General features: G+C 48.8%; 1 protein-coding gene across 1 annotated transcript; it reads right to left on the minus strand.

Moving 5' to 3' along the window:
• Positions 1-6591: 6591 nt before the first annotated feature.
• On the minus strand, positions 6592-15381 carry gpr142 (G protein-coupled receptor 142). The gene is given in 4 exon segments (XM_036533692.1): positions 6592-7009; positions 7011-7548; positions 9245-9399; positions 15263-15381. Coding segments are annotated over 3 exon segments (1095 nt in total). The 5' UTR covers positions 9384-9399; positions 15263-15381.
• Between the last annotated feature and the right edge of the window lie 1515 nt (positions 15382-16896).

Here is a 16896-nt window from a genome sequence, read left to right on the forward strand (position 1 = left end):
GTGCTCTCTCGCTCTCTCACCCTCTCTCTCTCTCTCTCTCTCACAGCCTCGCTCTCTCTCTCTGTAACCCAGCCCTCACCAGCAACCTTGCACACCTTCGGTAACCCTTCTCTTGCCCATCCATCCCAAGAGTATTTGATCCAGATATTGGTCTTAAATGCCACACAAAGGTACCAGGCCGTCAGCTGAGAAAAGCTACTCCCATAGATTACGGTCAGCTACAGTCGTTAATGTGTTTATACTGACCTGCTTACTGTGCAAACAATGCCATTCAGTCTATAATGTGGTAATTATGTAACCCGGGGTGTTTGCTTACGCCATTCTTTAGCTTTGATCTGGCAAGAAAGCAATGAAGGGGTGGCTTTGTTGAAGGTTTTAACGGACTTCGCGTATGGGAAATGTTTGTGTCGTATGTGACGGGACTCTGGCCTCTGGCGCGCAGACCGCGCTATGTGCGCCGTCAACGCTCGGCGCTATAGCATCAACTGTGATATTTAGCAAGGCCGCCGAGACCTTGACCAAAGGTATTTAAATCAATTCCTCGGAGGCCCTCTACATTCTCGGACTTACATTACTGGAGACGCTGTGTAAACAGTGAAAGTAGGCCGATTTTAAGTTTGCTAAGTTTGCAAAAGGTGCGAAGCATACCAAATGTTCACATTGAACTTGAAAACGAATACATTCGTCAACATTTGAACACCCATCTATTAAAAAAAATATCTCATGCTGTAGCTATCTTCGCTGCAACCCGTTTACAGTACCCGGCAGACAGTGGATTCGTAGAGTTTGTAGAGCGTCAGTAAACGACACACCTTTATAGGGGCCATGGGCAGTTTGCACTGTATTTATTAAATATAATCCACCTACAGTACATCTCTTTCTAAATATGTACTCGGGCTTTGCCTCGTGATAAACGTGCAGCACACCTGTGAAGTCCTCGAAGAGTTTGCTTTGGTTGCCATGATAGGGAAATACTTTTTTGTTTTGAGCAGACTACGAAAACTGAGTATTGAGAGCCACCTTGTGGCTAGCATTGGCAGAGCATGAATTAAATCTGGAGCGCACAGAGTTTTTGGTGTTCTATGAATACCATTAGCCAGTACGCCGGCCGCTTTTTTCCTTCTTTTCCACACATGGAATAATTCTTGCACAGACGCAGCACACTGCGACAATGAAAACAGGTTCGCTGAAACTGGAGCATTCGGAATGCGTGGTTTACACTCTCATTAAAAGCAGTTTTATCAGAGGTTGCACGTTCATCAGGTCAACTATACCTGAGCTTTAGTTATTTCAGTTCTGTTGTGCTCCACAAGGTGGCGATAGACTCCATCACAATACGTCCGTGCGTACGACGGTGCACACAGACGCACGGTGGGGTTTGGGCAGACAGACAGAATGCTATGGAGGAGGTCGATAGGGCTTTAAAATACAGTTTACTCATCCTTGCAGCGTCATTGTCGAAACATCATTTCTGTCAGGCGCGTGAAGATAATTGTTAATTCTGGGCACCGTTGCTGTTACATTTTACACCTGATTTACAGAAGTTACGCAGGCAGCTACCTGCGGAAGACAATTGTATGGAAACACATTTCCATGTTGTATGTACACCTGCTGATGGGCGTTATAGAGTTGTAGAGCTCCCATTTGTCACACTCTTAAAATACTGATACAAATTCTGCCATACGGTGTTGCGCTTGCGTGTTCGTGTTCGGTTCGTGCGTGGACGGTGGTGTCCTTGTTTTGTTGGATGCACTTTAGCTTCTGGAAGAGCGCGTGTGCTGGAAGTAAAAAACGTAAATGTAAGTTTAAATGTTCTCACATCTTATACGTTGCTCGGGATATGAGCGTCTGCCAAGTGACAAAAACATTAATGTAACATTAAAGTAACTTATTTGGAAGTCGCTCTGTGTAAGAGCGTCTGCTAAATGATGTAATGTGGTGTTATGTAATGTAATGTAACATAATGCGATGCTACACCTGGCATTTCTGGTGTCTCTGTGATTCCCCAGCATTTCGCGGTGATCCAGACTGCAGGACTGACCCCATTTCACTCATATTTAAGATAGCTTTCTCACTGCTCCTCCCAGCCCCCCAAGCAGACAAGGCAGATACACCAAGGGGAGGCCGAAGTCCTGCCTTTTGCTCCATTACCCCCCAGGTCCTGAAACATTGAAGGTCAGCAACAGTATTTATTGTTATTGGTTTTTTTTTTTGTATTAGCAATTGAATCGCTTAGTGTCAAACAAGTTAGAATGGAGTTTAGTACATAATCTGGATATACATCTTCTGAGAGGTATGGCGGAGACCAGGGGCAGGGGCTGCCGTTGTGTTGTTTGTGTGAGCGTGTGTGTGTGTGTATGTGTGTGTGTGTGAGTGTGTGTATGTGTGTGTGTGTGTGTGTGTGTGTGTATTACTCAGTGCAAACTTGTTGGCTCAGTTCATTTTCACCTGTCTCCCAGGCAGTCCCTTTTTAAGATCCGGAAAGGGGGTTAAGTTTATGTCTGGACTCCAGTGGTTACATTAAAACGAAAAGAAGGGCTTTAATTTTATTTTCATTTAAATATCAGAGTCGTCAATACATATTAAATGGTTCATCATGTATTTTATTTCAGTACAAAAGTACACCTCTTGACATCTGGTAGTAATGTGCAGCTATTTAAGGAAAAGGACCGATGTGAGCTCGTAGCAGTTGTGCTGTACAGCTGTGACGCTGCGTGTGGTGTGAACCCAGCTCTCTGATCATCACCGCGTCTCTGCTAGCAGCATGCAGGCTGTTCGTCGCACGATTCAGCCACACACATCATGCAAAAACACCCAAACACAGACCCAGGCGCAGGCGGGACACCACAGGGGGGCGCTGAAGGGACCTGCCTCTGCGCAGGTGTGAGTGCAGGCACGGCACAGGTGCAGGGTGTGCAACAGGTGAAGCACAGGTGTGAGACAGGTGAGGTTCGGGTGTCAAGGCCAGGCGTCAGGTGGAGTCTGAGGGTGCGCTCTGATGACCCCCCCCCCTTCTCGGCCGGCACAGACAGGACGCTTTAATGTGTGACACAGATGCGTGTCCTCGGAGCGGCTGCGTTAGGCTATAATCAGATCCTGCCCTGAAACACCGCCACCGCGTTAAAACCCCACGGTGTTTACTCTCTTTATGGAACCCTGTGTGTGAATTAACCAGTCCCTCTGATTTATGCCTGAGACGACGGGAAACGTCTTCAAAGCAGCCGTGATCAGATAACAGAGTCCCGGGGGGGGGGGGCATAGACAGGTACTGTGTGCAAAACACTAAACCCATAAACAAATTCAGGGGGACGAGAGACACGAGACAAAGATCACATCACTTGCGAGACTTTCCATGCCAATATGAATGAATCCTGACTCATGCATTACAGCTAATCGCTCTGGGCCTGGAGGGCAAGGCAGGCGTATGCGCATGCAGTCAGGGAGACGTCTAAAGGAGAGGAAAACATCTTCCACAACACCTTAAAGTGGACGTGCAAATAGTCACACATTTATCACAACAGACAGCGTCTTCCCTTCGGCGAAATGAATTCATATTGCACGGTTTCCACGGCAACCCCAGGGGTCCCCTACACCCTTCCCTGTAGAGGAGTGATTGGCAGAGTGGACGGATGAAGATGGCCGAGTTTCACCGCAAACCTCCTTCAGCCGCTGAAACATTGTGCTTGTGGAGGTTTTCAAGCTTCATTCCCTGGTGTTGTGCCATGGGGCAAAGTGCTTAATCTGGACGACGTCTGCAGATATTCAGCTGTATAAAGGGAGGCTAAATTTTAATAATAATAACAATAACAATAATAATAGTTTGGTACTGCATTTGTGGTGGGAGTGCGTTGGCGGGGTCATTAACCTTGTCAGACCTGTTACCAACTTAAAGACAAAAGCAATCAATTGAATCTCGACAAGCATTAGTGTGAGTGAGAATTAAAATATTTACTGTCAATGGAGTCAGTGCTGAATAACTTGACATGGGATGATATGAGAAGCCTGCAATCAAAATTCATGCACGAACATCATTGTTTAATTCCAGCTAATTCTGTCTAATTCTGCTTTATTCTACCGCTCAGAAGGAGGAGGGCTGGGGCAGAAAACAGTCCTCAGCCATTTCGCACTGCGGATCTCAATCGATGGGCCGTCCTGAAGAGGGTTCCAATACTCTAAAAGGTTAGTTCACAGAGAATCAATCAATCCGCCTCTCTCTGAAGTAACCTAATTGGCCTATAATGGTGTGTATCATTAATGAGTTCTGCAGATCTGATGAATTGGACGTTGCTGTCCAATTAAATGAAGAGTAACCTTTTCCACAAGGCTGATGTGATCCAGTTCGGTTTGGCAGAATCTGTGTGGTCGAGCGAGAGCCGGAGAGCGAGAGAAAAGATGTATCCCATCATGCACTGCTGCCATGCTGGATTCTGTCGTGCTGCTCTATAGCAATTTGCGCTCACCATTTTATTAGGAAACGTATGTTATCTTCCTGCAGACAGCTCTGCGAATGAAGGAGCTCTGCGTGAAAAGAGAGATTTTGCACATCATAAACCGCTGAAGCAGAGACGGCGGTCTGCTGCAGGGCTGGCCTGTGTGAGATGGAAATGCACCAGCTAATATATCTGTCTCTGTCGGGCAGGCGGCCGTTTCATTTGTTTAGCAGAGCAGAAACTACAGAGGACAGAGTGTTTGTATTACAGGGTCTTTGGTCTGAGTGGTCATAAGGCCTGCTTTCACGTAAAGCTCCCTGCGGTTGCGTTTCTCGCAGAGTAAACATCAGGGCAAACGGCTCCTATTTGCTCGCTGCCATTGAGATGAAGTGCGGAGCGTCGCTGCGCGACTGGCCGCATTCTCCAGGCTAATATCACGCCATTTGACTGTGAAATATGCGCTTCCCCATCGGCCTCAGTCGAGGCAGCCTCACTCTCCGATGGTGGAGTTATGTAATCCTCACTTGGAAACCCCTGTCACCCTCTTTTCTCTCTGTCTCCCTCACTCACTCATCTCTTTTCTCCCTATCTCCCTCTTTCCCTCCCTCTCTGTCTCTCTCTTTCTTGTACAGTTGTAACCCCTGGAGATCGTGCCCTACAGGAAGATTTTATGGAGATTGTTCCATGTGACAACTGGAAGGAATGGCCCTCTGACCATCCCGTCTGAAAGATCTGTAAAATGCAGGCTACAGTATGTCATTTAGCAGACACTCTTACCCAAAGCAAATTACATAGGTTATAGTTTTTTTAACAATGTTATACATTTATAGAGCTGGATATTTACAGAGGCATTTGTGGGCTAAGAACCTTGCCCAAGGCAACAGCAGTGCCCTAGCGGGGAATTGAACCTGCAACCTTTTGGTCACGAGTCCTGCTCCTTAACCACTATGCTACACTGCCACCCTTTTTATCTCTATATATATATACACGTATACACAATATATGTGTACACTTACACATATGAAACTTGAATAGTGTTGTGCTCACACTCACTGGTCTGGGAGTGTTGTTACCCTGCTCTGACACTGTTGCTCATGCAAGTTGAATGGATACACTTCTCTTCTTTTGTGTGGGAAGTTGCTCCGAATAAGAACATCTGCTAAATGAATGTAATGTAATGTAATGAAACCGACAATAACTGATGGATTTGTAACACAGGACATATTTTGAGATGTGATGAGAACTAAATCCCATTTTCATGTTTGAGCATGTATGATCTTTTTCCCTGTGAGAATCTGGTGTTGATTTATTACAGTCAGGAGCCAGTCTCTCTAATGTTATTATTCACTTACTCAGTTCATTTGCAATGCTTGGTGTCCATAAAAGAATATGTAAATTCCTGATCTGAATATTGATAGATTAAAATACATTTTGAAAATTTGAGATGTAAAGGTTTGCTGTAGGAAGCAGGGATACCCGTATATCAGAGCTGTATAGGCTACTGAATGGCTGATCATCTGAAGGAATGGAATGGAGAATGATAATTAATAACTCATAAAGCGGGTATTGCTTCACATAATACTCCTTCCTGCGGCATTTACAGTTGCCTGGCACTAAGATCCATATGTCATATATATACTCACAGCAGGACAAACACGGCTAAAAGCACAACAGTGTCCATTTGAGTGTGTATGTATATACAGTGCATTATATATACCTTTTTTTCTTTAAGTTATGAAAATATCTAGCCACAGGTCACTCATTAACAGAAATAAAAGGGGAAGGAACACATTTTTACATATCAAGCTGGTTGCACAAATACAAACATTGTATTTTCTGATGACGGCCCCCACAAACTATGAAATAAATAAGACATCAATATTTTAAAAACATCCACCTGAGTCCCACAGGTAACAGACAGGGATGGGTCTGTGTCCTGGCACGAGCTGAAAACACAGGCTGGGGAACTGAGGTTCTCAGTGTGTCCAGGTACTTTCTGCCCTTGCCAACTGATCTGAGGTCAGCTGGCCACCCCTTTCAGTTCTAACCTCAACCATGTGGTGTAAAATCTTGATTTTGATCCAGGGTTAGTTGCTAGTGGCAAAACGTGGCCACACCTTCTAAGTGCTTGTTTTTCGGGGTTGGGGGGGGGGGCAGCAGGTCACTTGCTCACACTGTTCCTGCGGGGGGGTAGGGGCGTGGTGTCCCGCTGGGTCCGCTTCGACCCGCTGGACAGGGAGGAGGTGGAGGCGGCGTGGGCGGGGACGGGCTGGTGGCAGGGGGCGTGGCCGGGGTGCAGAGGCCCCGCCCTCAGCAGCAGCACGTCCCGCACGGCGGCACGGAAGGCCTTGCTGACGAAGCAGTACAGGAAGAAGTTGACGGCGGTGTTGAGCATGGCCAGCATGTTCGCCAGGTCGTAGGCCAGGTGCACGCGCCAGTCGCTGTAGACGGACGACACGTACAGGTGGTAGATGACCACGGCCGTGCGCGGGGCCCACAGCACAGAGAAGGCGGAGGTGATGGCCAGCAGCATGGCTGTGGTCTTGCCGAGGCGGCGCGGGGGGGGGCGGGGCCCGGCGCTCCTCCCCGCAATGCGGCTGACGCTGCCGCGCGCTCAGCCGGCGAATGATGAGCGAGTTCAGCACCAGGAACACGCCGCACGGCAGGAAGTAGATGATGGTGACGTGCGTCCAGATCAGCGCGCCGTCCAGCGCTGTGGGCGGGTGGCTCGCCCGCCACATGTCCGACCACCAGAAGAAGGGCACGCCTGACGCCAGCGCCAGCGCGAAGACCGCGCCCACCACGCGCCGCGCCCGCGCCGGGTAGCTGATGCGCCGGTGCCGCAGCGGGTGGCACAGCGCCACGTAGCGGTCCACCGTCAGCGGCACTGCCGCCCAGATGGAGGCGTGGTTGGCGGCGAACTCCAGCATGCTGACGGAGTGCAGCAGCAGCTCCGGCACCTGCCGGTGGAACACCGCCGTCTCCAGCAGGAAGCCCACGAAGATGATGAAGAGCTGCGTCAGGATGTCCGCCCCCGTCAGAGCCAGCAGGTACACATACAGTGCCTTCTTAGTGCGGGACGCCAGCCGGGACAGAGCCACCGCCGTCAGGATGTTCACTGAGAGAGAGAGAGAGAGAGAGAGGGAAGGAGAGAGAGAGGGAAGGAGAGAGAGAGGGAGAGAGAGAGAGGGAGAGAGAGAGGGAGAGGGAGAGAGAGAGAGAGAGAGGGAGGGAGACAGAGAGAGAGAGAGAGAGGGAGAGAGAGAGGGAGGGGGAGAGAGGGAGAGAGTGAGAGAGAGGGAGAGAGTGAGAGTGAGAGAGTGGGAGAGTGAGAGTGGGAGAGAGAGAGGGGGAGAGAGAGTGAGAGAGAGAGAGGGAGAGGGAGAGAGTGAGAGAGAGAGAGAGAGAGAGAGAGAGAGGGGGAGAGAGAGAGAGGGAAGGAGAGAAAGGGAGAGAGAGAGAGAGGGGGAGAGAGGGGGAGAGAGAGATAGAGTGAACGAGAGAGACGGGGAGAGAGAAACAGAGAGTGAATGAGAGAGAGAGAGGGAGGGAGTCTACACATTTCAATAAAAACGTAATATATTTAAACAATTTCGGTGATCTATATGTTTTTAAAGAAAAATGAAACACCTTACTACCTTAACCTACTTTATTTTTTAGTCATAGTTAAGGACAAATAGTGACTGAATGAAGACCTATGCATGGAGGGTGTCTGTATCCTCTAACTCCACCACCACAGGAGAGTCCCTGGGGGCATCTACAGCTCACAAATTCAAGAGCTATTCCCACTGAGTTACAAAATCTGGGATTTAGTCTTGCGGTTTCAGCGGTGAGTGAAAGGGCCATTTGAGGGGCAGGACATGCGGCTTCACTCCCAGCGTCTCACACTGTGACCCAGACAGCAGGGCCTGCTCTCCCCCTCCCTGTCTGTCTCTCATTGATCCGGCGACGGCCCCTCGGGTGCTTTTAATGATTGGCAGCTCTTCAAAAGGACCTCTCACACCCAAACAGCCAGTGAGAGTGGAGAGCTTTAGCCGCCGGTCAGCCCCCCTGGGTCGGGTACAGACTGATATTTGTCCTTAGTGACCTGCAGAGGTCATCCCGGATCCAGAAAGGCTCAGCTCAGACAGCTGACCCCAGACGACCTTGAAACACGCCCCCCCCAAACATCAGATCACTACACACCCATCCTTATCAAATGATTAGCCTCATCAAATGAGGGACATCAAGATATTTTTGTTTTTCCGTAACAATGTGTTTCAGATGTCGCAGGGGGTAATTTTCTGAGTGATGGATAGAGCGCTGGGGAGTGTAACCGTGGCGATAAGATCCCAGCGCTGAGCAGAGGAAGTGCTGGTCACATGATCGGGGTGATCATGACAGCGGGATATCAATCAGGCCCCAACCACAGCGAGAAAATCACCAGCAGAGAGAATTATGGGATATCAACGGGGTGGGGGACTGGAACAGGCACGATTGTGTTAGACGAGGGGAGAGGATTATGGGATCTCTCGACAATGTTTGCCATCACCACAGCAACACGCCTACCTGATAATTAACCCAGTAATTAACTGTTAATGAATCTGTTGTCTACGCCCCCCCAGATCGACAGACATGCTGTCACTGGGGAAGATTTAGAAGCTGCTTTCATTTACTTAATGAGTTCAGTCTGGGACAAAAACAATACACACACACACACACACACTCACTCACACACACACTCACACACACACTCACACACACACACACACACACACACACACACACACACTCAGTCCCCCACCCCTCTCACTGAAACATGAAACACGCTGTACCTGGTACTCCCACACAGAGGAGGGCGCTGTAATAGATGACAGGGATGAACCCCAGGACGCACTCGGACCTCTGCACCTCCCTGGTGCTCTGGGCCTCCTCTAGGGGGTTGGGCACTGTGGCGTTGGTCCAGAGGATCATGGCTGTTTTGTTTGCCCTGCCCCAGGAGAGAAGGTTGGAGACAACAGGATGAGTGCTGTCACAGGCACACACCCGCATCCCCCATGACGAATGGAGTCAGTGCCTTTGCAGAGGACTGTCAAGGGCTTTTCCCTACTGACCCTGGATCAGAACTGCTGCCAGCAGCCATGCTCCACACAACACAGGGCTAGGACCGTTTCATGCACCGAGTTTTACTACACTGGAGTCTGCCTACTGCACTTCCTGTTCAAACGCCAACTTTGAACACAGACAGATAAATTAATTTCATCCATTCCTTGTACATTTATTCGCATTAGTGACTTTGTGTGTTTTATGAAGCTGGCTTCCTTTCATTCACACATTCTGTGATATGACTACATGAATGTGACAAAAAGGGGTTAAAATGGGTAATACCCTCATTTTTGTATTTACATTAGAAAGATGCAATAAGAAAAAGAACTGTCTGTTTGATAGTATAAAAATGAATCTTCCAATATCCATTTAAGTGGAGAGAATCCATGCTTTACTTCCAAACTGAAATGATTGTGATTGTCTGTGATGTGTGATCTCAGTTATCAGTGGAGCATTATAATAACACAGACACACAGTGCCTTCTGGATCTACTGCCGACAGCAGACGTGAAAAAGACAGGTGACCTGTGTCTGCAGTCCAGTTTCCAAGGGCTAAACCACAGTATGAAATGCAGAGGGATAAACACCTCATACAGACAGTTAATTAAACATTATCACACTAGCTAATGTGGCCTCCATTTTATACAGCTTGACATTTACTAAAGAATTTGGGTTAGGTACCCTGCCTGGGGGTACAGCAGCAGTGCACCACTGAGGACTCGAACCTGCAACCCTCCAGTTATGAGCCTTGCGATTCTTCCCGCTACACTGGCCATGTCAGCTGCATAAATTACTCTGCATATGAACTTCTGCCAAATGAATGTATAAGTAAATAAGGAAATAAACACATTATTTGCATTGTTAATTCTAACCTTTTTTCTATGTTTAACAGATGGTCTTATGCTTGGGTGTCTGACTCAGTTAACATTTTGTGCATTCACAGCTGGGTATACACTGAAGTGAATTAGATTGAATATCTCGCTCGAAAGAGCAACAGCAGTGGCCCCAACCTCTGCCATACGAGCTGAGATACTCAGCCCCTACGCTTGTGTAAAAAACACTGACTACGGAAATATCAGACTTTATGCCATGTTACACACACACACACACACACACACACACACACACACACAAGCACACACCATGCATTATACAGTGCACATTTAATTATACATGATTGCTCATACTTATATTTATTCATACTGATTTAACAAATGTATATGTTAACAAATGTGTGTGTGTGTATATATGCATCTGTTAATGGCCTGGAACTGCTTACTTCCTCCTTTAGCATTAACCTGCATGAGCGACGCTTGCATGTCTCAGTCTCTACGCAGTGCTGCTGCTGGTGGCAACGGCCGCGCCTGTCCCTGCGGGCTGCGGGGGCGTGAGATGAGATTCAGATGGTTTTTAATATGTCATAATTCACAGGCGGAGACCGACGCGAGCCATTAGCTATTGTCTCTCGCGCGCCGCGAGGAGAGCGCCACCGTTTAGACATGACAGGTAAAAGGGATGAGAGAAGTAAGTGTGTTTGAGGGCAAAGGGTTTTAATGAGGAAACGGACAGCGAGGGGGAGCTGAGAGCAGCAGGCAGGTAATTACAGCGCTCTTCATAACAACAGATGGACAGGAAAAAAACCGCGAAATCCGCCTTTCGCGTGCCGACCTATCGCTCAATCTCCCCATTTCACCTGCGCGCGCGTCTTCCTGTTTTCCTCTTTCCTGAAACAACCCAGTAACAAGGCTCGCTACGCAAAAAGCGGGCCGTGGGGCTCCCATCGGCTTGTGTTAATAATCATACCAGTAAAAGACTATAAATACGAACTGCTCGCGCACCACCGCGCGCCCATGCATGGTGTGCAGCACGCTTTATTGCACGTAACCGAACGCTTGCGCTGCGCGCCGCCTGCAGAGGGAATTCCTGCTTAGCTCTGCAAAAACCGTCAGCCGGTACGCAGAGGGAGCCGCGGCAAGTGTTAAGTGCATATACCGCGTCTTTTTGCGCCTTCTCCAACTCAAGAGGGATGTTTCTTCTATGAAAGATCTGTCTGCCTGCGTGAAACTGCCTGAAACTAAGCGAGACAAACATCTATGCAACTTCCCTGTGTCCAAAATCACGAAAAATCCGGAACGGCCTGAATTCAGTCAACATTTGTCTTGCACTTCGACTCACGATTAGACCTGTTAGTTTTTTCTTCGTTTTGGTGAATTCGGTTGGCACTGTCTAAAACTGAGGAAAATCATGTTTTCATTATAAAAAAGTAACTCGCATTTATTTGTCAAAGTTAAGGACATAAAGTTCAAAGGAAATTAATTCGGCTTCGAACTGTGTGGATAGCTGCATTTCGCAGTTTATGTATATTCAATAGTAGGCTAATATAGTATAGGCTAATAGTAGGCTAATATATAGTATAGTATACTATAGTAATTAAATATGACATTATGACAAGGCGCCTGCTCTAAAATTGTGAGTATATTTTCATTAACTTCATTCTGAGACTTTTTTAGGGGACGAGAGGTCAGAGGGTATTATGACACGGCCAGGGGGAGTGGACTGGGGGGCCCACTGGGGGCGATACTGGGCCTCTTATTGTGTCCGTGCCGTTTTTTTCTGAGTTATGTGCTTATTTCCCATTGGCTGTGCTGTGATGGATGTGGTAATATGCAGCGGTACTTATTAGAACATGAAGGTAACGGCAGCACATAACTCTCCAAACCTCTCAGGGAAGGTCCCTGTCCGAAGCAATCTTTAAATCTCAGCCTGACGTATTTAATGTCCACTGTCGCAAGAGACAATTCCTCAGACAAAAAACAAATCTCCCGAGCTACGTTTGGGGGGGGGGGGGGGGGGGGGGGTTCATATTTTAATATACACACACACAGGACTCGTTCTAGGAGAATGTTATCACATCACACACTGTTATGTAAGCACCGCGTTTCCTGCAGTAACGGTAAACATTTCCGTGGAAGCGTATTCTCTCTAGGGATCTGTGTGACTGATCGCATGCAGATCAGGTCTCTGTTGGTTCAGGATCTACCAACAATCCGGCCAGATTTATTTATTTAATTCAGCCAATTCCGGCATCTCTGAGTTGCATCTAACGAGTAATGATCAATCACGGCTCCTGAGCTGACCGCTGATGAGGGCTGATTTGGGGTGGGTGACACACAAAATCACTAGCACTTTCCAGCAAATTCCATCATCAGTCAGTGCTCAAAAGGCTGCTTGGTCCTTTACATGCCGAGCCGTATCTGTGAGAGACGGAGCCGTGCGCTTTGCTTTTAGCAGTAACATCAATCTCGGGGCTAACTCTCAGCGAGGACTCCCTGCAAGTCGCCGGGACCGCTACGCTAATACCGAGAAACAGCACAGCTAGAGCTAAAGGAGCCCCGCTGGCCTGCTCATCGTCTCCTCCCCCCCTTCTTTTCTCTCTCTCCTTTCTCACTTGTTGCCAGGTTAAACTCCACAGTTCCCCCTCTTTCTCTCCCTCTGCTTCTCGTTGTCTCAGTTTCACTCCAGTTCAAATGTAGTCAGAGGACGTTGTCATGGTGATAACCAAATTGCGCTCCTAAAGCATTTAGTTTAACAAACAATATATACAATTTAACAAACATTATGGACCACAGTAATAACATATTGTTTCATTAGTTTGCATACACACTGTCCCTCAGGTTATAGCAGAATGATGCATATTGCCAGGAAAACAGTTTTTCATTCTCTACCAATAGTTTAGGGAGTAGGGAGTGTGGATTGGTACATTTTGAAGTTGTTTTCTTGAATCTTATTAAAATTGGTCATTATTTTTAATATTTTATTTTCAGCAGCATAACAGCAGCTGTGCAGCCTTATCTCTCTGGGTAACCTGGAGTGTTTATATATCTACCTTTTTAGACCTGGAATGTTTATGTCTACGTTTTTATGTGTGTGGTTTGTATTTTTTTCTTTCTTTTTTTTGCCTAAAGACATTTGGCCTTCTTTGTGCTCCGATGAAGGCCTGATAGCGTTGACGTTTGCGTTGCAGCTTTAGTCCTGTGTTTGGTTTCCAGTAGAGGTCTCTTATTTAGGCGCTGTTTTGGGGAACGGGTTTGGCTGGGTCAGGGACTGCAGCATCACTCTGTTCAGTTCTGCCCCACAGGGTCCTTGTCTCTGTAGACCTGGTTACTCATTAGTGCTTTCTCTCTCTCTCTAACGCTCTCTCTCTCCTTCTCTCCCTCTCTCTCTCTCTCTCACTCTCTCTCACTCTCTCACTCTCTAACTCTAACTCTCTCTCCCCCTCTCCCTCCCTCTCTCACTCTCTCTCACTCTCTCTCTCTCTAACTCTCTCTCTCTCCCTCCCTCTCTCTCCCTCCCCCTCCCCCTCTCTCTCCCTCTCTCTCTCTCTCTCTCCCTCTCCCTCTCTCTCTCTCTCTCTCTCTCTCTCTCTCTCTCTCTCTCTCTCTCTCTCTCTGTGTCTCTGACAGAGAGCCATTCCAGAGCTCTGGGTGACTGTGACATAACTGTGCGTAACTGCGGAGCCCTCCGGGAAAGCTCACGCCGAATAAACCCTCACCGCCTGGGGGAGGGGCGTCCGCTGTATGGATCTGATGGAGGAAAATTAATCCTCTTTCGATGCACCCGTTTAATAATGCATGCTGTAAAGAGGAAAAAAACAAAACAAAACAAAACAAAAAGCACTTCCTCAGTGCCTCTAGGGCAAGAGGAGGAGTGTTTAATGTGATGTAGTTATGTCGGAACGCACTGACAAAGCACCCCCTAATTAAAGAACTGCTGGGGTTCCCAGCGGCTGGCAGCTGGCTGAGAGTGCAGGGTATCTACGCAGCTCTCAGCTCAGTGGAGCTCAGGCGGACTCTGTGTCTGTCCCACAGCCCTCTCAATTATTCATGTGCCCTGTACACCCAAAACGCCGGCGAAGGGCGAGAGGAGAGGATTCAAGGACAGGTGGCTCAGACATCCTGTACATACAGTATCCCTGTTTCATATCCAGGAAGAACAGGTTCTGGGCCAGAGGGCACAAGCGCAAGTTCGGGTTTCTTGGTTTCAGCTTTGGTGCTATGCTTGAAAAAACAGCCCTCCAAACGTCAGCAAGCACTTTGTCATCTGAACTACTACAGCTTACAAGCTACAACCAGGCTCCATCACTAAGACAAACAGCAAAAATCTGCAAAGGCTTTTTAGGAGTGTTCCTCTCAAGTTTCATATTTCCAAACTGACCCCTGAATTTCCTGTAGTCTGCCAACATTAAAATGACATACTCCAGGCTTGCGTCTTCATATCTCCAATAACTGGCTTGTTTAACTCACAGATCACTCTGCCAAAGCAATAAGTATAAACATATTGAAGAAAATGATGGAGATAAGAAGGAAAGGGGAGGCAGAACTGATATTAATAAAAACTGACTCTGCATTCTCTGTAGTCCATAAACATTAAAACGTCATAACAGATCACCCACAACAGAAGGCTCCAGGATAACCCGATTTCAGCGAAACAGTGCGCAGATAAGAGGAGGTCCGTGCGCAGGCAGGACGGGAAAGGATGCACCAGCAGAGACAGCACGCTGCCGCACGCACTCACACACCCCCTCGGTTTGGAAACTCGTGGCTCCACAGAGCACAGCTCGCCACATAAGCAGAGTATCAAAATTCTGCGTGTTTGAATAATTCAGGAGGCAGCCTGTGCTTTGGGCTGCTGCGGCTAACCCTTCCCTCTCTGTGTCCCCTCTGTGTGCAGGCGGACGGGCACGCTTACCTTCAGTCTCTTATCTGCCCTTCTGCCGAACAGCGTCGGGGTCACGGGTAACCCCGCGGGGCACCCAGCACGGCCCGGGACGAGGGGGCACAGACCAGCACCGGGGTGCAGCTGAAAGGAGGGAGGTGAAGAGCAGGAACATTACTGCACGACAGTGGGAGAGGAGGAGAGGAGGAGAGGGAGCTGGAGGGACAGAGAGAGAGAGAGAGAGAGAGAGAGAGAGAGAGCGGGGGAGGGAGGGAGCAGGGACTGTGACGGGGGGGAGCGAAGGAGGGATTGATTCAAGGCTAGGGACAGGTAAATGAAAGAGAAAACCACAGGAGAGGGAGGGAGAGACACAGAGAGAGACGGAGATAGTGAGAGAGACAGAGAGAGAGAGAGACAGAGAGGGAGATAGTGAGCGAGGGAGAGAGAGAGAGGGAGAGACAAAGGGACAGACGTAGTGGAGGAGAGAGATATGCAGAAAAGAGGGGGAGGAAGCTTAAGCAGTGAGCGCAGGTCCCCTCGTCACGCGAGAACGTGCCCCTCCACCAAGCCTGATGTAACAAGGTCTCTGGGGGCTTCCACAGCTCGTGATCGGACTGCAAATTAACCTCCAAATTTAGTGCCCCCTCTCCCCTCACAGGCCCCGCCCCCCTCATAGGCACCTGGGAGAGCAGCGAGCACCTTCCCCCCGCGGCCACAGCAGCTCCTGTTGATCCTCACCTGCTCACACACACACACACTCACACACACACACACACACACACACACACACACACACACACACATAGACACACACACACACTCACACACACACAAACACACACACACATAGACACACACACACACATACACACACACACACACACACACACACACACACACACACGCACACATATGCACACACACACACGCACACACACACACACACATACGCATACACACACACACTCACACACGTACGCACGCACGCATGCACGCACACATACACACACAGCACATTTCACTGGCTTGGTAAACAGAGGCCCAGCATGACCTGGTTCTCCAGATTGTCCATTTGCACAGCTGGACGCTCACTGGAGGACATTCAGCCCCCCCCCCCCCCCCCCCCCCCCCCAACTCACGGGGAGCAACGGCTGCTCCACACCTGGCATTTCAACCTGCGGCCTTTTGATCCTGCGCAGCTCCTGAACCCGCTGCCCCCCCATCTCCGCTCCCCCGGGAGGAAGTGTATTAAGGCAGTCTGTCACATCACGGGCGTGAAGTGGGCCTGTCACTAGGGAGTCTGTTTTGTGTGAATTTCTCCCACTTCCTACAGCTCCTGTAAATCATTTTGTGAGGCTTGTTGACGGGGCCTGTTCTCGGGCGCCGTGGCTGTGTGACGTCATGGCGACAGTGGTGAGCAGACAGAACTTTTCCTGTGACGCAGTTTCTCTCAGCGCGGGATTTCTGATGCCGTGTGGCGATTCTCGCGCTGATTCTGTGGCCAATGCTTCCCCGGCCTCAGGGCGAGTGGGCGGAGCTGAGGGAGTTGGAGGAACCCTCGTGCCAAATGGTAATGGTGGTGCCGTTTTGAACTCTGCACTGTTTCCTAAGGGAAGCCTGTGGTAAAACATCGACTGCCGAGTGACAATCCCACAAGGGAGGAGAGC

Source organism: Megalops cyprinoides, chromosome 1 (assembly GCF_013368585.1).
Source record: "Megalops cyprinoides isolate fMegCyp1 chromosome 1, fMegCyp1.pri, whole genome shotgun sequence".
NCBI classification, from domain to species: domain Eukaryota; kingdom Metazoa; phylum Chordata; class Actinopteri; order Elopiformes; family Megalopidae; genus Megalops; species Megalops cyprinoides.